We start from the raw sequence: 21,586 nt of genomic DNA on the forward strand, positions 1-21,586 counted from the left end.
GGAAGAGGTTCTGTTCGGGCAGCGTCACGTGATCCCCTGTGTCGTCACGAGGTGGGCGGGGCACCGCCCCTTGCCTGCGGGGAGGCTGGCGGGTCGGCCTGGATGGGGCTGGCGGTGTGTCAGGCTCCCAGTGACGTGCAGGCCGAGCGAGCGCGACGTGTGGACGCGAGTGTGGCAGAATCTGTGAACACGCGCGGCGTGCATCGTGTCCTCAGTGTCTGTCACTATAATCCTCATTCAGGTACCCGATGAACATACGCCGGAGGACTATCGAGTTAACCAAGTAACCAGTAATGTGGTAAAGCCGGTCCCAAGAGTATTGGCAGGAAGCAGGTATTCATAAACACTTCGAGGAAACCGAGTAAGATCGTTAGGATGGGTACAAAGCTGGCCGGTATCCCGCAAAATAAAACCGTAGGTTACCTTTTCTACTGGATACAAATGATTTCCATGACAACTGGACTAAGGTCTACAAATGAACACCTATCTTCAGAGTCAACGGGCTCCAATTAATTGTAAATAAAGTCAGAACCAGAACCAGATAAATCACCCTAGGGCAATGGTCCTGAAACCTCTTTGAGTCATTTACACTCCAGGGGAACCTGGGTGGCTCAGTCGGTTAAGCATACCACTGGATTTCAGCTCAGGTCGTGGTCTCACGGTTTGTGAGAGCCCACACTGACAGCGAGGACTCTCTCTCAAAATAAACTTTTAAACTTTTGGGATTCCCTCCCTCTCAAAATAAACTTAAAAAATTAAACATTTATTGAAGACTCCAAAGACCTTTGATGTGGGTTGTGCTTATAGTTACCATAGTGTGTTATCATTTTCCTAATGTTTATTTTTGAGAGAGAGAGAGAGCTCAAGCAGGGGAGGGAAAGGGAGAGAGGGAGAGAGATAATCTTAAGCAGGCTCCATGCTCAGCGCAGAGCCCAACTGGGGGCTTGATCACATGACCACGAGATCATGACCTGAGCTAAAATCAAATGAGTTGGACTTTTAACGGGCTAAGCCACCCGGGCACCCCCACATGTTAACATTTTTGTGAGGAAATAATGTTCTTCAAAGCAATGAAGTATAGCGAGAAGCGTAGCATAGTTTTACATTTCTGCAAATCTCTTTAATGTCTGGCTTAATTGAAGACACCAAGATTCTCACATCTTTTGCATTCACTGAATTGCAATATGTTGTTTTGATTGAAAAATACGAAGAAACCCAGTCTCACACAGATTGTAATTGGAAATGAGAGGAATATTTTAATTGTCTTTTCAAATAAAAGTATTTTTTTTAAACCAAAATTGAACAGGTGGTAGTTTCTCAACAGTGGTAATACATAATCTGAAACAATATCCATACCCATGGTATGTCCTGCACTTTGAATGGATCTTTTATATGCATGGTTTTGTAACACCAGACTGGAATGCAGAACGTGACAAAACAATCGAACTGTGTTACAAATGTAAGAAGCAGTGAGGAGGATGGTAGGAAAACACTCTGACCTAAGTGACTTTGGAAATGAATGGAGTCTAAGACAAAGGGCAAAAGGAATGAAAAAGGGCCGCTTCGCTCTACAGCTGTTTGCCATGGCAGTGTGGGCTGTCATCTCTGAAAACACTAAGCATATACAGTGGAAGGCAACAATTAGGCAGATCGAGTTGGGGGTAAAGCCAGGCTTCTTGCTGTTGGCAGGAGAGGTTACAGAGAAGCAAGGGAGAAGTCTAGAAGTATTCCTGAGGTGATGAATTCCCCCTGAAGGCATCAGCAGGAACTCCAATTTAGCTTAACACAGCTATAGATGGCTACGTATAGGAATATTTCTAGAAATGTGTACATATAGGGGCGCCTGGGGGGCTCAGTCGCTTAAGTGTCCGACTTTGGCTCAGGTCATGCATGATCTTACCATTCGTGGGTTAGAGCCAAGCGTCGGGCTCTGTGCTGACAGCTCAGAGCCTGGAGCCTGCTTCGGATTCTGTGTCTCCCTCTGTCTCTGCTCCTGCCCCGCTCATACACTCACTCGCTCTCTCAAAAACATTTAAAAAAAACTTTTTTTAAGAAATGTGTACATATATGTGTGGGTTCACACACACGTATATTTCCTTGTTGTCTCAGCTGAGAGAGCCCAACAGCAACAATGCCCCAGCAGCAAAACACACATGGAACACCAGATCCTAGGTTCTAATCCCATCTCCAGTAGAAGGGCCAGGGCTCCTTGGAGAAATGACTGATTCTAGGACCGGGGCAGAAAATATACAAGCTGAGCCTGGACCAACTCGTAGTGCCAGAAAGCAAGGTAAGTGCTCAAAATGGGAAAACCCTCCATGCTGGAGGTGTGACAAGGGACAGGAGACAACAGGAGCCCCCTGGGGGGGGCGCCTGGGGGGCTCAGTTGGTAAAGCGTCCAATTCTTGGTTTTGGCTCAGGTCATGATCTCACAGTTTTGTGGGTTCGAGCGCCGCATCAGGATCTGCACTGACAGCACAGAGCCTGCTTGGGATCCTCTCTCCCTCTCTGCGTGCCCCTTCCCTGCTCACGCTGTCTCTGTCTCTCTCAAATAAATAAATAAAACTTAAAAAAAAAAAAAACTCCCGATAGCCCAAGCTGGAGCGATCTGAGCAAGAAAATAAAGTAGTGCCATATTAGAACGCAAAGCACAAAAATGAATATCCACGAGTCCATACTGTATATGTCATACTAAATAAATAAGTAGATGCAGGAGAATAGACAATCTTTCTGTTAAGAAGAGTTCCAAATTTATGTAAATACTCCACCCTCCAGAAGGTGGGACGTAACTCCCCACTCCCTAAGTGTAGGCTGTGCAGAGTGACTTCCCTCCAAGATGCACAGCACGGACAGTGTGGACAGGGGCAAAGGATAACCGTGGAAGAGATGCCAGGCAGACATGACCTTGGCCAGATGAGGAGACTCAATGCCAATGGTGGGAAGTCATGGGGACAGTGTGCACCCCTTACGTGTGCCGAGAAGGGTGCTGCACCTCTGAGGTCTCCCTGCCAAAAACCCATAACCTTGGTCTAATCGGGAGAAAAACACCAGACAAATCCCGTTAGAGGGACAGACATTCTACAAAATGCCCGACCAGTCCTCCTCGAAACCGTCAAGGTCATCAAAAACAAGTCTAACAAACTGTCACAGCCAAGAGCCTAAGGAGACGTAACAACTAAATGTCACATGCTCTCCTGGACAGGATCCTGGAACAGAAAAAGGGACACTAGATAAAAACTAAGGAAATCTAAATAAAAGTATAGACTTTAGTAGTAATTATCAATACTGGTTTATTAATTGTATATTGACAAATGTACCATACTAATATATTGATAGGGAACTGGACGTGAAGTATGCAGGAACTTTCTGTACTATCTTTGTAATTTTCCTGTAAATCTAAAACTATTCTAAAATTGTAAAAAGGTTTCTTTTGAAAAATGTATTTAAAAATGATGATCACCCACAATGCTACCCTTTCCCCCAAAGAGCAAGTGGACATACAGTGTTGTTGGTACGGGGAGGGAGGCCCCTCACTGAGGCCGGCGGGTGGGGTGTGAATAGGGCAGCGCTTTCCAGAGGCAGCTGTGGGTCCCCTGCAGTCCCTCGGCGACACTGCCTCCAGGCAGCTCTCCCACACCCACAGACACATCAATGCCTGCTCAGCCTCACAGAGTTTCATCTTCTGCACCTGAGATTCCCTTGGTGTGATGAATTTCAGAATTTAGAAGGTTTTTAGGAAAGTAATTTGATGCTTACGCTGCCTTAGATATTACCCCCCATCAGGGCCCGGGGCCGCACACAGCACACAAAGTCACAAATGTGCCAAAATATCTGACCGCTCACATCAAGGAGACAAAGGATGTAAGGACCCCAGTCGTAAAGGTGTAAATAAACACCTCTCATCTGGTCCAATGAGATTGTCCCAAATGTACAAGAGGAAAAAAGCAAACGCAGTTTTCAGAGATTTGGGGATTTGGAGATTCCACAGAAGTGATTGGCGCTGTACTGGAAAACAACTGGGACCAATCTGCCCACCAGCAGGGAACGGACAGCATCATGGTGTTCGTGGGGCCAGGCCAGCTCAGTCGGTGGAGCACCTGACTCTTGATCTCAGGGTTGTGAGTTCGAGCCCCACAGTGCGTGGAGGGATTAAAAATGAAACCTTTAAAAATAAAGCAATCGTGCTCATTCATGCAATGGAATAATCCAGAGCAGTCGCAGTGACTGGCCCACAGGGACCAACGTGAATAAATGCAAAATGCACGAGGCATGGGGGAAGCTCGTGAAGGGATGTGTCAAGTCATTTACGGAAGACGTTTAAACGTGGAATGATACTCTATCTCTGTTCACATATAGACACGGAATTAGAGTGTAAAAACCTGCTCCGGGAAGACATACGTCAACTTCAAGAGACAGGAACAGACCACACCCACGCTGCCACATGCCTCCTTCATCCTAATCTTGTCCTCCTGGGTCCCACCTGATGGCCAGAGACCAACCACCCACCTCGGGCACTCCCATGGCCACTGCCTCTCCTAGGCCCTGAGTGGGAGGACGGGTGAAGGGACCCCCATTAGGGAAGCTGCACAGCCCCAGGAGTCAGGGCTGGTGAGCCAGGATAGGAGCTCCAGCCTCCTCAGAACTCCTGCCCACCGCGGGACAGAGAACCGACAGCACCACCCATGCTCTTGGCAGGATGTTCAAAGCCATGGTTGATGTAGGTGCTGCTGGCTGTGGATGTTGGGGCCTGGTGGGTCAGGCAGGAGGCCACCCTGGCCCTGGCGGCCTCCTCCATCTTCTGCTCCAGCACTAGAGCCACATTAACATCAGGCCCTGCAGAGGAACAGCCCCAGAGGCCCAAGATCAGGGAGGCCATGTGCTGGGCAGGAGATGGTGCGGGGGTGGGGGAGGGCCCCCTGGGTTGGGACTGCTGGGAGTGGGTGGGGGAGGGCCCCCTGGGTTGGGACTGCTGGGAGTGGGTGGGGGAGGGCCCCTGGGTTGGGACTGCTGGGAGTGGGTGGGGGAGGGGCCCTGCTGTGCTGCAGGCCAGCAGGTGCGGGAAGGCCTCTGGGCACTCACCCACGAAGCTGAGGACGACTGGCAGGAAGACCAGGCCATGCAACAGGCCCAGCAGGGTGATGAGGAGGTTGAGGCGGAAGAAGAAGATCTGGATGAGCTGCGCCTTGGCCAGGCCCAGGACGAGGATGCCCGGCAGGTTGGTCATGGCCACGCCCGCGAACACCTGGGGGTCACAGGCCCCGTGAGATGGGAGCACAGGGTGGGGGGGGACGGGAACTGCAGGGGGGTGGCTGGCCCACTCACCGCGCTGCCCATGAAGATCGTGGCCTCCTTGGCCCTCTCCAACCGGGTGAGCCGGGTGCTGATGGCAAAGGCGCGGGTGATGTGGGACACAAACTCCACGGAGATGCCCACCGCCTGGGGGCAGAGAGGGGCGTTAGGCATGCGAGGGCCGGAGCGTGGGGTCTCTGGAAGGAAGCAGAGTGTCCGGCGTGGCGCATTACCGTGACCAGGTTGATGAGGGACACGGCGTTGTAGCTGATGCCCCACAGGGCCATGAAGCCCACGGTGTCCACAAGGATCATGACGATGGAGAACAGGTTGAGGAGGCCGGAGCGCAGGTCCATGCCCAGCAGCAGGCAGCAGACGGCGAACGTGGGCAGCAGGCACATGGCGAGCATGAAGAGGCCCTCGGGGACCACCGTCAGGTACTGCTCGTAGAACACGTTGGTGATCCTGTGGGCGGGGCAGCGGAGCGCTGTCACTGCCGCCGGGGGCGCGCCACTTCCCGCCTCCGGCTCAGGCTCCAAGCTCCCCAGGGACCCTCCCACCCCTGCCACAGGCCTCACGTGTAGGGGAAGACCTCGAAGGCTGGGTCGGTGCCCGGCACCTGCCGCAGGTGGGCGGTGATGTTGGCCGCCAGTGCGCGTGCCGCCCGCAGGGCCTCCGTGTAATCCTGTGAGTTCCGCAGCGGCTTGTGGTAGGCCATGAACCTCGAGGCTGCGCCCCCACAGGGCCAAGGAAGGTCAAGGTCACTGCAGGCGCCCTCAAACCCCAGGGACACTTGGGGGATGGGGCTGGGCAGCCACCAGGATGGAATTCTTAACTTGTGAGCGAGGGGCCCTGCCTTTGGGGGTTGCACCCCTGTGGGAGGCCCACCCGGCCTGACTGCCACGGGCACAGCCTAAAGACACCAGGATAGACCCAGATGCTGTTGTCCGGGGTTTCAAAACATGCATCGGATGTTTCAGATTAATTCAATTACTTTTTCGATGTGCGTCTTCCTAGAGGGAAGATCCAGAAAGGGAGACAGAACCCTGCAAGTGGTTCACCTGACAGGGCTGTGCTGTGGGTGACCCCTGGGCAGGTGCAATAGCCATTCGCTTAACCAGGTGACTGCCTCTGGGCGTGATTTGTGCATGTGAGGAAGGGGTGTGGGTGGCTTGGTGCGGCACCAACTGGTGAGAGTCCGTGAATGTCTCACCGACTGAGGATTTGGGGCAGGGCATGGGGGAGAAAAAAGCAGGGCACACAGGGTGAAGTCTGAGAACGTGGAGCCAGGTAACATGACCTCTGAGGACAGGGCCAGGGCAGGCCAAAAGCCCCCATGGAGGAGGGAGGAGAGAAGACTGGAGGCTGAGAGGCTCTTCCCCGGGGCTTGCAGGGACCCCCCCTCCCCGCCCCTGCCACTGCCCTGGGAGCAGCTGACTCTGGTCTTCCCTGCCAGGTGAGGTCACACTTACCTAAAACTTGGTTACCAGGTCCCAAATCCACGGAGGTGCTATACGCTGCCAGTCCACTGCCAGAAAGTCAGAGCGAAGGCTTCATCAAGGCCACGGCCACACTGGGGAACGTCCCCTGCCAGCACCCACCCCAAGGCTTACCCTTTGGGACACTTGATGTTGGGTGGGTCCTCCAGGAACCAGGGCAGGTATTTGTGGAACTGGTCCACTGATGGCCGGACGGGGCCCAGAGTGAAGTTCACACAGCTCTTCAAGCAGGCCAGGGAGTCTGCAAAGAGAGCGGGGGCTCTGAGCAGAGGCATCACCCCCCCTCTGGCTCCATTCCCACCAAGGTCCCCACATACTTCCACCACCCAACAGCCACGTGACACGTGTGGTCTGGGGGGGTCTGCCCTTGTCTCTGTAGGACAGGGCTGTGGAAACTGCTGGCAGCTGTAGGCAGGTGAGGAAGAGATGTGCAGGGCAAAGAAACAACCCCCTTGGGCCTCCCCACTTCCCCTACAAGCGCAGCTGCTCTGGGACCAGAGCCACATGCTAACCTGGCCCTCCACCACCCACCACCCTTAAGCATTGGTGTGCCCAGAGATCACCACTCAGGGGGCGCCTGCACAGTGGGGCGTGGTCACCCACACGTGTGCTCTGAGCCCACACCCCCACCCCGATCAACCCTGCAAGAGGGCCTCGCCAGTCCGCTCCTCTCTTGCCTCAGTTTCCCCAAGCTGTGTTAGGTAGGCCATGAGCCCCCAGAGGCCCTGCACTCACTAACAGTCGAGGGGCAGAATTTGTCTTTGTTGGCACCAAAGGCATACAGGCGGCAGCAGGAGGACGGGGTCAGCCAGTCAATGAAGTCATCCACCCAGGAAGAGGCAGGGATGGCCAGGTAAGACCTGAGGGCACATGGAGAGGAGGCTGGGGTGGGAGGACCAGGTGGGCAGTTCTTCTGCTGGCCCCAAGGTACTGGGCTTCCTCGGAGAGTCAGGAGGGGGCAGCTGGCCACTCACTCATCGGGGAACTCAGTAGCGAACTGTATCTTCTGGGTTAAGGAGAAGCTGTCGCATCCTGCGCTCGAGCAAATGGCATTCATTCCCGCCTCGCTGGAGAAGTTGTAGCCTCCAGTGGTGACGAAGTAGACTGGAGCCCCGACCTCAAAGTAGCGGTTCAGAAAGAGGAAATAGTCGAGCAGGTAGGAGTCCTGGAACAGAGGACGGCCAGTGAGGCTGGGGCCAGACTCACCCCAGGGGTGTACTCCAGCTGGTGCTCACGGAGGTCTGCCGCACACCCAGGGGCACGATCCAGCTCATGCTCACAGAGGTCCGTACACACTCACAAAAGTGTGTGCAGGAGGTACACACATGGGCACACCTGCTCATAGAGACGTGCTCACAGAGGTGCGTGTGCGCATCGTATCCTAATCACCAGTACACACACAGAGCGACATACTCCGCCCCACGTGAATACACTCTGACAGGCATACAAACATGCGTGCACGTGTAACATGATCCCTTCCTATTATCTCCCTTCCAGCACAGCCCACAGGCGTGTGCACATGGAGACAGGCGGTGTGCCAGGCACCTGCATGGCCTGTTCTTTTCTCCCAAAACCTCTGAGCGCTGGAAGAGAAGACGGAGTACAAGATGCCAGGAGTCCACCCCGCCCCCAACCTAGACACAACTGCACAACCTGTCTGATGGGGTCTGCAGCCCTGGGGGCAGTTGAGGGCTCGCAGCTTCCAGGGAAAGGCCTGGATGGTGAACTGTGCTTCATGTCAACACCTTCAGCTCCCAGCACATGCAGGTGTCTCAGGGGCAGTTTGTATACCGCTTGCAGGGTCCAGCGTGGGACATAAGGACCCCACACTCTATACATGGCAGATTTGCATTCTGATTGCCGGTCACTGAGCTTCTGATCTCGGTGGTGCAGAGTCAGGCTGTACCGTGGCCTCCCCCGCCTCCAGCTGGCCCGAATGCCAGGATATTTAAATGGCAAGTGACTGGCTTATTTTGCGCTTCATGTTTCCCCTTTTTCTCCTTTGGGGAGCCAGCCATTTAAGGAATAGGACATTCAAATGCAAATACCGAAGTCACCGCACATTACCAGGGAAAGGCACAGGCTCATCAGACTTTAATTTTATACCACAGGCTAATCTCCTGGACACAGACACAGCAACGTCACATTTGGGGGGAAAAAAAAGCAAACCTTAGAGAAGGGAGGAGAATCTGATCTTCAGAGTTACCGTATGATACAACTCAACTGTGTGTTTTTCAACAACAACAAAAATCGCAAGACACACAAAGAATCAAAGTGTGGCCCATACCTAGGAACAAAAACTAATCAACAGATGATCTTGAGAAAGAACAGACAGAATCAGACAGAAACTTTAAAACATCTGTCTTGGGAATGCTTACACAGCCAAAATAAGATACGGACAAAGTCAAGAAAAGAAAGTATGAACAAAGTGGAAAGACCACCAAATAGAAGACATAAAACGGAGACCAGGAACAAATTCCAGAGCTGGAGAGAAGGAGAAATACAGGAAAAATTCTGTTCATAGATGACATGATGGTATGTATATAAAACTAACATTCCACCAAAAAACCCCTTAAAACTGGTAAAGAAATTCAGCAAAGTGGCAAGTTACGAGATCAATACGCAAGAATCAATTTCATTTCTATACACGAACAATGAATAACCCAAAAAGGAAGCCAAGGGAAGTGCAGTTATAAGAGCATAAAGCGAATAAAATACTTAGGGATTCACTTTACCGAGGGTGTGAAAGACCCGCATGCTGACAGCCATGCCACATCTCAGAAAGAAATTAAGACACAAATAAATGGGGAGATGCCTGTGCCCACCAGCTGGGAGGATGAATATTATCCAGGCCACCAAGGAGCCTCCAGCTTCAGTGTGATGCTATCAAGATCCCAATGACGTTTCTTACAGAAATAGAAAAATTCATCTTAAAATTCATAAGGGACTCCAAAGAGCCAAAATAATCTTTAAAAAGAATAAAAGTTGGAGGACTCACATTTCCTGATCTCAAAACTGACCACAAAAGCACAGTAATCTAAGCAGTGAGGTGCTAGCATAAAGACAGACACACAGACCGATGGGACAGAAGACAGCCCAGATGTAAACCCTTGCGTGTATGGCAACATAGACTCTGACAAGGGTGCCAAGACCATTCTGTGGGGAAGGGGAGTCTCTTCAACGCTTGCTGCTGGGGACACGGGACATCTACACACAAAAGAATGAAGTCGGACCTTCAAAAATATACATAACTATGCACAAAAATTAACTCCAATGAACCCAACACTTAAGGACTGAATTTGTAACTCCTGGAGAGGAAAGCACAGGGGAAACCTTCCAGATACTGGGTTTGGTGATTATTTCTTGAATGACCCCAGAAGCCTGGGTAACAAATGGAAAAATAGGCAAATTGGAATTGATGAAAACTTTAAAAAGTTTTTTAAAAGGTTTTATTTTTAAGTAATCGCTACTCCCAGCGCAGGGCCTGAACTCACAACCCTGAGATCAAGAGTTGCACACTCCGACTGGGACAGCCAGGTGCTGTGAGAATTGAAAACTTCTGTTCATCAAAAGACATTTCTGATAGAGTAGAAAGGCAACCAACAGAAGTGGAAAAGACATTTGCCAATCATGTATCTGATTAAAAATACTCAGGATATCTAGAGAATTCCCAAAACTGAGCAAAGAGACAAACAAACAAAAACAACCAATCTGATAAAAAATGAACAAAAGACTTAAACACACACTTCTCCAAAGAAGACACACAAATAGCCAATAAACATATGGAAAGATGCTCAGCATCACTGATTATCTGGGAAATGCAAATCAAAACCTCAGTGAGATGCCCCTTCACACCGGGCAGGATGGTACTATCAAAAAGGGGGGTGGGGGTGCCTGGGTGGCTCAGTCGGTTAAGTGTCCGACTTCAGCTTGGGTCATGATCTCACAGTTGGTGGGTTCGAGCCCTTCATCAGGCTGTGCTGACAGCTCAGAGCCTGAAGCCTGCTTCAGATTCTGTCTCCCTCTCTCTGTGCCCCTCCCCTGCTCGTGCTCTTTCTCTCTCTCTCAAAATAAATAAATAAAGTTAAAAATAAATTACAGTTAGTGTTATCACGTGGCCCAGCAGTTCCCCCTCTGGGAACACACCCGGAAGAATGGAATGCAGGTTTGGAGAGAGATCTCTGTGCACCTGCGTCTGCAGCAGCCTCATTACAAACGCTGAGACAGGAAGGAAGCCTTGTGCAGAGACAAGGGGTAAAGACAATGCAGAGTGTGTGTGTGTGTGTGTGTGTGTGTGTGTGTGTGTGCGCGCACGCGCGCATAAATGTGTGAGCATCGTCAGCCTTGACAGGAAAGGACGCTCTGACACCGGAGAACCTGACGCCGAGTGGAAGGAGCCAGACACAGAAGGACACGCACTGAAGGGGGGGGGTCCTGAGAGGGGTCCGGTCCACAGAGACAGAGAGGACACGGTGGGTACCAAGGTGGGTAGGGCAGGGGTAGCCGGTGTGGTCACCCTCGTTGCCGTCTTCCTCAGATCCTTCGCATGCCTCTCTTCCACTCGCGAGGCCATCTGGCCCCTCCAGCCATGGAGGTCTTACCCTCCACAGAGCCCCTGACCTTCTGTGTCTCCCGGGCCCGAGGAGGTGGTGTGCCAGCACAGGGCAGGCATGAGGTGAGCCGTCAGTCACTCTGCCTGGACGCTCGCCCCACACGGCCAGCCCCCGTGGCCTGCTTCTGCCCCCCAGGAGCCTTGGGGCTGGCGCCGCCCCTGTGCATCCACACACCGGCTCAGCTGCTCTCCCGGGTCCCCGTTGTGAACAGTCCCACACTGCCTACCAGGTCCCCCCGCCCACACCTGGCCCCCAGGGGTGTGCCCTGACCCCCCTGAACCCTGGGCCACCAAGCGGAGGTCACAGGGCACAGCTCACCTTGGGAAGGGCCAGCTCCTGATCCAGCCCCACACTGGCCTGGCACATGAGGTACAGCCCGGCTCCAAACAGGCCCGTGAACAGCAGCAGCTGTGGGGGGGCGGGGGGGCAGGGGGGGCACTCTGGAGCTGGGCCGATGGCGTCCCAACTGCCCCACACACGGGCGAGCTCAAGGTCCCTGCGGGCAGGCAGACCCTCCCACTCCACTCACCACAACCACACGTGTGACCCGGTGCAGCAGGAGTGGGACGTAGACCTTACGGAAAAATCGCAGCAGGAGCCCCTCACTTTGGCCCGGGGGGGGCAGCTCCCGAGCGCCAGCACAGCAGCACACATCCATCCTGGAGGCCTGCAGGGGCGCAGGGTGGGGGGACATGCCAGCGTGCTGTGTTCTCAACATTTACTTTCCACGGTGATGAAACACCACCACACTTTGCACTGTCCCTCTCAACATCTCATTTCTAGCTTTTCTTGGCCCTTTGTACCTTGAAGATTTGATCCTATTCCCCTAAGTTATCAAACCAAACTTGCTTCTCCGTGGGGTCCTAGGGACTTGCGTGGCCCACACAGCCCCACATGCCATCCCTGCACCCAGCCCCGCTCTGTGAGCCGGCTCTGCCGGGCGGGTCCTGGGTCCTGCCCCAGACCTACCTCCTGCCGCCTACTGTCCAGGGACAGCAGGGCCACGAAAGCCGACACCTGCAGCAGAAAGTCCAGGATGACAGCCAAGCCGGAGGTCAGGGCGAAGGTCCTCACCGCTGGCATGGGGGTCAGGGCCCCTGGGGGTGCAGGGGTAAATCTCAGGGCGCGGCATCTGCTGCCGCAGTGGAGGGAAGGGGCCGTCCACACGCACCACCCCGGTGGGGAGTGGCTGCCCAGCCTCACCGAGAAAGAAGCAGATGGCCTCAGACAGGCTGCAAAGCAGCATGCTGGGGGCCACCCTGCCCAGTGCGCGGCCGATGTGGTCCTCTCGCCGCTCTCCAGGCCTCCGCGGCAGCCTCTGTGTGGGGACACCAGGGACAGCGTCCAGGGCCAGCAGGGAGGGCACAGCCCTGGCAGGAAGGCCCCCCCCCACCAGTGAGGAGCAGACCCTGCGAACACCCTGCTTCTCAGGGTCTGGCCGGGAGACGTGCTTGGCGTGTTCCAGGCCATGCACGGCACACTCCTTCCAATACATCCCTGGGTCCCTAAAAGTGCACCAGTGGGAGAGGCCAAATCCACGGGGATTGCATGTCCGTGGACTGCTACAGAGGAGGCCGAGTAGTGTCGCATGACATTCAGCACAGGGCAAGGAGGCACACGCGGTAGGAACGCACGTGTGTGCAAGATACGGGATGCTCCGTTTTGCACAGACTGTTGACACGAATGCTGGTGCAGAAGAGGAGTGCGCCAGAGGCCCAAACCCGTACAAGGCTGGGTCTGCGAGAAGAGGAGAGCCCCGCCCTCTCACCTGGTACTCGAGCACTAGGATAAAGATGTTGTCAGCACCCACGGCCAGCACCAGGAAAGGCACCACCTGCAGGATCACCAGGGAGGAGGGGACGCCCAGGTACGAGAAGAAGCCCATGGCCGCCGTGACCGCTCCCAGCACCACGGCCACCCCCGCCCAGGCCCAGCGTGGCCTTGGCATCCACCTGCAATGGAGCGGGGTTCAGTCTCCTCAGCTGCCCCAGGTGCCCCCCACCCCGAGCTGGAGAAGGGTGGTGGGCCTGGGGCAGGCGTGCTGGGGGTCTCTGCGTTCCTGCATCCCCCAGCACAGGTCCTGCCCCAGGAGGATGGGAATCGATCACGAGGCCTTTTGAGCAGAAGTATCACTCCTTGGGGAGCCACTGCGGGGGTGTCTACAGGTTGCTCTGTGGAAGGTTCTGGATGCCCCGACAGGCCAGCCCACCCTACTGGGCCCCTCCAGATCCTTACCGCCACCCGGCGCCAGCTGGAGTAGCTGCCCAGGGCCAGGGAGATGTACAGGAAGATGACAATGTAGCTGACCCCAAAGACCGGCAGGTCCTGGGCCGTGGTGCGATTGATCTCGTCCTCCAGGGAGCGCTGTGGATGCACACCCCCCAGCCCCGCTGACCTGAGGGCTCCGTGAGCCCAGCCAGGCCGCTGGGTCCTGTCTTCCTCGTGGGCAGCTGCAGGCCCAGGGTCGCCCGGGGTGGGGGGGTCCAGGAGGGGGACACGGTGACCCATCAAAGCCACCTGGGTCGCCCGCCCCTCCAGAGGCAGGGAGCCTGAAGCCTACCTCCGCCATGAATGTGACCTGGAACCTGCCGGCTGTCCGCTGCTGGAAAGCTCTCATCTCCTCCAAGAAGGCCCCCTCCCAGAGCTTTGCCTGTGCCAGCCGGGGGTCCCCAGGGGCGTAGTTGTTAAGGGAGAAGGTCATGATCAGGGCCTCTGCCTCAGAGTAGTCTTTCCCTGGGATAAGAAATGTTCAGCCACCCTCCTTCCTCACCCCTGCTCCCCTCCCCACTCCAGCCTCACCCCTGCTCACCTCCCTCCCTCTGGCCTCACCTCTGCTCACTCCAGCTCCATTCCCCCACTCCAGCCTCACCCCTGCTCCCCTTCCCCCTCCAGCCTCACCCCTGCCCCCCCCCCACCTCTAGCAGCACCGCTTCTTCCCTCCCCAACCGTCCATATCCAAGTCATTGTTTTACCCCTCCACCCCACTTCCCTCTTTTAGCCAAGGGCAAGCCTGTGAACTCAGGCACAGAACCAGAGGGCCTGAGCAGGCTGGGAGAAGATGAAAAAGGTAGCAGTTCTTTGGCCCCAGCCAGCCCCCCACAAGCCTGGCCACCCCAGGCAGTGAGAGCCCATCAGTATTCCCACCCTCCCACCCACCGTCCCTGCCCCATATTGCCTCCTTGCTGGCCTTCCCCAGAGTCACCCGGCTTACCTCTGTAGCCCCCCACAGCAAGAAAAGGGAAGACAGGGCCCCCGTAGTCAGCCATGCAGCTCAGGGCTAGGGCTGTGCCGTCCTTGAAGGTGAGAGGGGCACTGGGGGGAGAAGGAAGGACCTTTCCTGGCCCCGTGCCCATTGCCAGCCCCAGACTTCCAGCACTGTCCCCTGACCCATGGTCAGAACCACTTTTCCCCAAAAAATTTCCCTCAGCCTGACCCAGAGTGGAGCAGAGCTCTGTGATCAGGGCTGTGTGAGCTCTCCCTTCACACCTGCTGACTCTGCAGGCTCGAGACCGCATCCCAGACAAGGCAAGTCCATGAGCGTCACACATGTGGACTGCCGGGGGTCACCAGGACTTAGCCCTGGGAATCTGGCACAAGCTCCACTCCTACAAGACAGCCTTGCAGTGCTCAGCCTGTCCCCTGGCCAGCCTGGAACCCCCAGGCCCTGAGACCAGATCTTCCTTTCTGTGCACAAATTACTAGCCCAGACCCCTTGGACATGTCTCTACTGAGCCTTCCTGCAAGTGCGTGTCGGGTACCCGGACAAAGTGGTCTTTGTGAGTGAGCACGTGGGTCACCAGCTATCCTGGGCATGCCGGTTGCTATGTGACCTTGAGCAGCTCACCACACCCCTGGCCCTCAGTTTCCCTGTCTCTGGAATGGAGATAATCAGACCACCCCAGAGATGTTGTGAACATCCAAAATCAAAATAATGCCAACACAAGGACTGGACCTGGGGACAGAGCTCCTTCCCTGACTCGCCAGTTCTGAGGGCCAGCCAGGACCAAGACACTGACTCTGGGAAGCGGCCCGAAGGGTGGAACCCTGGGTCCCTCACCTAATCCAGTGGTTCTCAGTGCGGTGTCAGGGCCCGGGAGTCTTAGACACCCTTTCGAGGGTCTGCAAGGTCAAAACCAATCTCATAATAACATAAGATGCTTTCCGCCTTTTCCCCTTCATTTGCCATCGGGTATAAGGGATAGAGACAGTCCGCTGATGTGCCTTCAGAGTCCATATCGTAACTAACATTTAGGAAAAACCACATACTGAGTTTGGGTGTATATCAAAGAAAACAACCAAGTACGTGGGGAGGCTCTCACGATGCTCCCCCCTCGTCCGGCCACATGGGCGTGATGTCAGAGATTCTCACTACGGCCCCAGCCAGCAGGCCACACGCAGAAGCCAGAAGCCAGCTATCCCCCATTAAACAAGACAACAAAGAGATCTGTAAAGATGTAAAACAATGTCACTCTTATCACTGACTCTTCTTGTTTGGAAAATACAGTTATTTTGTATGCTATTCATGTTGACATGTAATGGGGCTTGTTACTGTTGTCTCATCATGTGGTGGATGTCAGTAGACATAGCCTCTACCTGGGCCAGAGCAAACAGGGGTATTTGGTCTCTTGTGACAGTGTCAGCAGGCCCAGACCAGGCATTGTGGACCTCTGCGCACTATAATCTCAGGGAGCCTCGGCCACTGCCCGCCCACACCGTTGCCCTCCCAGGTGAGCCTTCACTCTCAATCCCAAGGCCCAGCAGTCTCACTGCTGTCTCATTTGCAGCACAGCAGAGTGGAGGCAGCTGGGGACCAGACCCCAAGATTACCACGGTGTGTGGCTGCACCCTGCACAGGGGCACCCAGCCCCTGTTGGGTGACCCTGCAGTGCTGGGGGCCTGCATAGACGCACACAAATCACATCGCTCCATCACACTCAAAGAAAGAAAAGCAAGGAGGCAACTGCTCTGTCTGAGCGGGGTCAGAACCAGGGAGGCCATGACGGCCACGCGCCAACCCACGCCAGCCAGTGGGAGCCACGGCGGGGGTGGCAAGGAGGAGTGTGGAGAGGAAGGGTGTGTTGCAGCCCCTGAGACAGAGACGCGGGGCCACACAGGACCCCAGGGGCTGGGCCAAGCCCCGCTGTACCTGGCAGTCCCCCTCCCTCTCCAGGGCCAGCCAGCGAGGACTCACTTAGCGCAGTAGAGAAAGTGGTCCCTCCAGTCCACTTGAGAGGTCTGCCCGGTCAGCGTCTGGTTGGCCGTGAGCAGCAGGCGCGTGCGATTATTCTGGAAATACTGCAAGAGGCTGTTCACGCAACAGTCAGAGAGGCTGGTGTTGTGCGGGTTGAGGGGCGCGAAGCACACGTCCTGCAGCGACACATTGCGCTGCTCCTCGGGCGACCACACCTGCAGGTGTCGCAGTGTCTCCTGCAGCTCCAGCACCTCCAGCAGGACGTCAGGGGCCAGAACCCCACTGAAGTTCTTGGGCCCCAGCAGCAGGGAGTTGTAGCTGGAGCCAGGCCGTGTGGGTGCCGTCAGGATCACCTGGTTGGTCCGCAAGAAGGGGCCGAAATGCTGGTCATGAAACTCCTTCTCTCTCCGGGCCTGGCTGCTGGGGGCCGACCACAGCTCCACGGGGTCCGTGGTCAGCTCCATGAAGGCCAGGCCTCCTGAAAAGGCCACCACCACGGCGATGGACACCAGCAGGACGCTCAGCGGCCACGAGGCCACCCACGTGCCCCAGCCCTGGAAGCACCGGCTGAGGAGGCTATGCGTGGACAGGCTCAGTTTGTCGGAGAGGCTGGTGCCCACTGTGGGGTCCCGCATCTTGCCCTTGCCCCAGCGGGAGGCCAGGCGGGGCCCCACCAGGAAGGCGGTAAGTACAGCAAAGGCCGAGCAGAGGGCGATGACGAGGGCCAGCCCACCTGCCATCCGGCCCATGTAGAAGGTGGCATCCAGGGCCTGGGGCCGGGCGATGGCAGGGCACGAGGCGGCGCAGTCTTGGCAGGAGCAGGCGGCTGCGCCGTCTGCCTGGGACTCATTGCATGGCGCCACCTCCCCGTTCAGAAGCTGCACCCCACTCCCCGGCGTCTGACCAGGCTCCAAGAGGTAGAAGGTGATGTCCAGGGGGGCCAGGCCGTTTCCTGTGTCCCCCTGGAAGTTGAGCCAGCGCTGAGCGTTGCAGAGGGCGGAGCCATAAACGCCACACATGGTGCCCACAGCCAGCGTGGCCGCCGCAGGGACACGCACCCGGCTGCATGAGTCGTAGGTCCGCCTGGCGAAGCTGCTCTGGTAGAAGGCCTCGTAGGCCACTACAGCTGGCGGCCGGCCGTCCCCGCGCCGGGCCACGCGCGTCACGTTGACGAACAGGCTCTGGTTGGGGCTGCAGGTGTTGTGGCAGTGCAGGCTCACGAAGTTGTCGGTGCAGGCGGGGCAGCGTGCGAGGAGCGCCTTGGTGACCGCCAGGCTCGCCTCCAGGGACACCAGCTGCTTGGCGGAGCAGCAAGCGTAGGTGGTGTCGGGGCCAGCGTACAGGCGGGGACAGATGCGCCGCAGGAGGGCCAGGTGCTCGCCGGCCAGGAGGCGGGCGGGTGTGTTGGACAGGCAGGACACGTTGGCCAGGGGAGCCAGGCCTCCGGACAGCTCTGGGTTCTTGCCACACTCGTCGTAGAAGGCGCAGTAGCCAGACCGGTGGATGGGTGTGTACAGCTCGGCCCGGGCCTGCGGCAGGACGCCATCACCATGGGGCCCAGTGCCACTCGCAGCAGATGGCCTCGGGGCAGGGGCGGGCATGGGGTGCACAGCCCGGGGACCTGGGGAGGGACGGGCACTCCCGCAGTTTTCGGGGCGTGATGACCGGACAAGCCAGGCCTGTGTCCCAAGTGATGGGGTTACTGAGGAGAGGGAGGTGGCCGGCAGACCTGCATTTAGCAAGGTCACGCCGGAGGGTGAGGAAACAGGTGGGGAGAACGGCGGAGCGGGGCGGGGACACCCTTGGAGGCTGCCACCTAGTCCTGCTGAGAAACGGCAGCCACGACAGGTTGGGGGGCTGCAGGCTGCATCTGGGGGCCCAGGGCCCCTCTGGGAGATTCTGTGCAGACCTTCCCTCACCTGCTTGGGGCTGACAGCCTTCAGCCGCCCCCCCCCCTCCAGACGTGCCAGAGCCCAGAAACTCCTCCCCACCTAGCGTTCAACCCTCATTGGGTAATTCCCATGCACCCCCAGCCCACTCCAAAGGCATCCCACGATGGGACCCTCCTTCGTCCCTCCACTGGCCACCTGAGGCCAGGACATCCGCGGGCACCAAGGATGGGAGGCACACAGGCATCCCCCATCCCCAGCACTCGTGTCCACCTCACCCCATGACCCTGAGCTATGGGCCAACCAGGACCCCCGCCCACACTCCTCTTTTGGGGCGCCTGGGGTCCCTCATCTATCCACAGACCAGCCCCTCAGAGTCAGGCCCTCCTCACTGTGGCCAAGCAGCCCCCTGCCCGACAGTCCTGCGGGCAGCAGTGGAGGGGTGACCACTGGCACCGGGACTCACCGAGTGCAGGAGCAGGGCCCATAGCAGCCAGCCCCTCAGTCCGGCCTCTGCCATCCTGGCTCTGGGAAGGCGTCTAGGGGAGAGGGGCCAGGCCACGGGGACAGCTGAGGGCTGGCTCCTGGGGATACACAGTGCCGGTCCAGGCAGCACATACACTTAACCTGGGGGTGCTCAGCAAGGCAGCGTCCCCATTGGGGAGGGCCTGACCTGACTGGTCGGGGACCAATGGGGCTGAGCCCCACAGCTCCCAGCTGGTTAATGATCCACCTTCTCCTGCCCTCCCACCTGAGTCCCACCCTCTCCACGAGCCTCCCGGGGAGGCGCTGGGGTCTCCCTTCATCCGCTTCCCAAAGCAAGGACTGGCCCCCAGAACCCCTGCTCGCCACAGCCTGCCCCCCCTCACCCAGCCCAGCCCAGAGCCCCTCTCTCTCAGCCCCCTCCTGGGAGCCAGCCAGCTCCGGCTGGGACACACCTTTGCACTGTCAAGCTTAGCAACAGTTAATTAATATTAACAGCCTGATAACAGAGGGGACTGTTATGGGTGGAGTGACCAGTGACAAAGCCCCTCCTCTGGGTGGAGGGGGCAGACCATCTCCCGAGGGGTCTGACAGTCCTAGAGGTCCCAGATGTGACAGCCACAGCCCTCCTCCGCCTGCCCGGCTCTCCCATCTCGTCCCCCTCTCTACTGTCCCTACAGGGGCAGAGTGTCAGCGGGAGCCCCAGGTGTGCAGCAGACACCTTCTCTCCCTCCCCCGGGCTCTCCCTATCACCAGATGGGCCAGACCTTGGCCCCCATGCCAAGGCTGAGCTGATAAGGGAGCCTGTGGGGAGCGACTCCTGTCGCCCGCCCGCCTCCGCACAGCAGGAAGGAAACGTATTTCATGGACCCTGGCCTGACTCAGAGGAGCCACTCAAGCCGACAAGCCAGACAAGCTGAGGGGGCTCAGGCCCCTCCCCAGGCCCTGAGTCAGCCACAGGTCGGGGAAGAATCCGGCCCAGCCCGGGGCTGTGATGGCTGCCGGCCGCCATCCAGTTCCCTGTGGGCCCAGCCCCCTGTACACCTGCTGCCAGATGCTGAGACCCCAGCCCCACTTGGGGTCTCTGTCCCTGCTCCTGCGCACCCTCCCCAAGAAGCCCACCCGAGACAGGGATTTCCCTGCAAATAGTTTACTGAGAGGTGACCCCACATGGCACCAGCAGGGACGGGGAAAGGGCAGGAAGCCACATGGGCACCCCGGGGCTTGCCAGGGACTCCTGGAGACTGTGGGGCACATACCGCATCTCCTCCAGTGGCCGGTTGGGGACCTGTGGCAGCTTTAGCCCCAGGCTTCTCTGGTGTGTGGAGCCACTGCCCCCTTAGTTCTAGTTGTGTCCCAGCAGAGGCTGGCAGATGGAGGCCCCCAGAGACAGAAGAGCCATGCAGAAGTGAAGGAGGCTCGCAGAGGCAGTGGGGTGGGGGGGGAGGCCCACAGAGGCAGGGGGCAGGGAGGGGGGAGGCCCAAAGAGGCGGAGCCCAGATGCGTGGTCTGAGGTCTTCCCTGAAACACACCCAGGGTGAAAGCAGACCTGGGCTCTGAGCAGATGAACTTGCTCTCCACAATCCCACCTCGGCATCTCTGAGGTCACACTGCCACCCAGATCTGAGTTGTGAGCGTGTATGTTCGCTCTTGACTGCCACTCTTTCTTCTTTGAGCACACATCCCCCACGCATCCTTCCCTCTGATCAGCGCATTCCCTCTGGCTTGTGTCCTACAGAGTGACAGATCCAGTCTCCAGGAGCCGGAGGCCAGGCATCCCATTAGTTTTGGGTTAATGTCTTCATGCCCAACTCTATTTTCCTCGACTCCACATTGATGTAAACCGAGACCCTAGAGATGAGGCTAGTGCGCCAGCGTAGCAGGTGCGTGCTAAGTGCACGGCCCAGGAGCTCTTCCCGTGCACTAATCTAGAACACGTCGAGTGATTACCACTCTTGCTTCATGGTATGCGGTTTAGGGCTCAGATGACTGAACCCCCAGGACTGAAATGCTTCCCACAGATGCCAGCAACCCAGTCAGCGGCCTCACCTTCACCGTCTATTGCATGTTGTCAGACTTGACAGAGTCAGTAAGATGACACCTCGTTTCCCGCTCTCCTTTGTTTCCAGGGAGAGGGGTGTGCCTGCTCAGGCTGGACAGGAGTGAACGGGGGTAACAGGGGTGGGAGGTGCCAGCTGCCTGCAAGGAAGCCTCACGGGGTCGGGTCTGGTGGATGCCTGGCAGAGTCTGTCCCGGTCCTGCACTGCTGGCTTGCTGCAAGGTCCAGGGGTGAGGCCGTGATGCTCAGCCAGCCTTTGGCTGCGGCCATGACACCTGGCTGGGTGTGTGTGCTGTGCACTGACCAGCCCACATGGTGGCCAGCCTGCAGGGGAAGACCAGGGGTCCGGTCACCTCAGGGCAGCCTTCATCTTCCCTGTTGTCCAAACCCTGCCACTATTTGCTAAGGACTGTGTCCTCTGCTCTCCCAGGCTCCTCTGTAGCTGGCGGTGGCCCTGGGACCTGATTCTGGCCCACGTGAAGGTCTTTTCTTTTTACATAGGTGTCATTTTCTTTGAGCAGTCTCATGTTTGCAAATAAAAAAAGTGAGCAGAAAGTACAGGA

At 56.9% G+C, this 21,586-nt stretch overlaps 1 protein-coding gene and 2 long non-coding RNA genes across 3 annotated transcripts; 2 read left to right on the plus strand and 1 right to left on the minus strand.

Moving 5' to 3' along the window:
* The first annotated feature begins 79 nt into the window (after positions 1 to 79).
* On the plus strand, positions 80 to 4,448 carry LOC109267921 (uncharacterized). The gene is made up of 3 exons (XR_002080347.2): positions 80 to 241; positions 2,110 to 2,290; positions 4,357 to 4,448. It is a non-coding gene; the product is annotated as an uncharacterized LOC109267921 (long non-coding RNA).
* On the minus strand, positions 3,274 to 19,284 carry NPC1L1 (NPC1 like intracellular cholesterol transporter 1). The gene is given in 20 exon segments (XM_053898201.1): positions 3,274 to 4,833; positions 5,080 to 5,242; positions 5,323 to 5,436; positions 5,523 to 5,754; positions 5,868 to 6,018; positions 6,762 to 6,817; positions 6,903 to 7,029; positions 7,524 to 7,648; positions 7,763 to 7,953; positions 11,720 to 11,809; positions 11,931 to 12,068; positions 12,371 to 12,498; positions 12,605 to 12,719; positions 13,170 to 13,322; positions 13,324 to 13,353; positions 13,637 to 13,765; positions 13,962 to 14,134; positions 14,613 to 14,713; positions 16,593 to 18,121; positions 18,948 to 19,284. Coding segments are annotated over 20 exon segments (3,996 nt in total). The 5' UTR covers positions 19,002 to 19,284; the 3' UTR covers positions 3,274 to 4,636.
* Positions 6,012 to 10,888, plus strand: LOC109267922 (uncharacterized). The gene is made up of 4 exons (XR_002080348.2): positions 6,012 to 6,745; positions 7,471 to 7,641; positions 7,805 to 7,944; positions 8,286 to 10,888. It is a non-coding gene; the product is annotated as an uncharacterized LOC109267922 (long non-coding RNA).
* Positions 19,285 to 21,586: the final 2,302 nt, after the last annotated feature.

This window comes from Panthera pardus, unplaced genomic scaffold (genome assembly GCF_024362965.1).
Source record: "Panthera pardus isolate Hobbes unplaced genomic scaffold, ASM2436296v1 HiC_scaffold_8, whole genome shotgun sequence".
Classification (NCBI taxonomy): domain Eukaryota; kingdom Metazoa; phylum Chordata; class Mammalia; order Carnivora; family Felidae; genus Panthera; species Panthera pardus.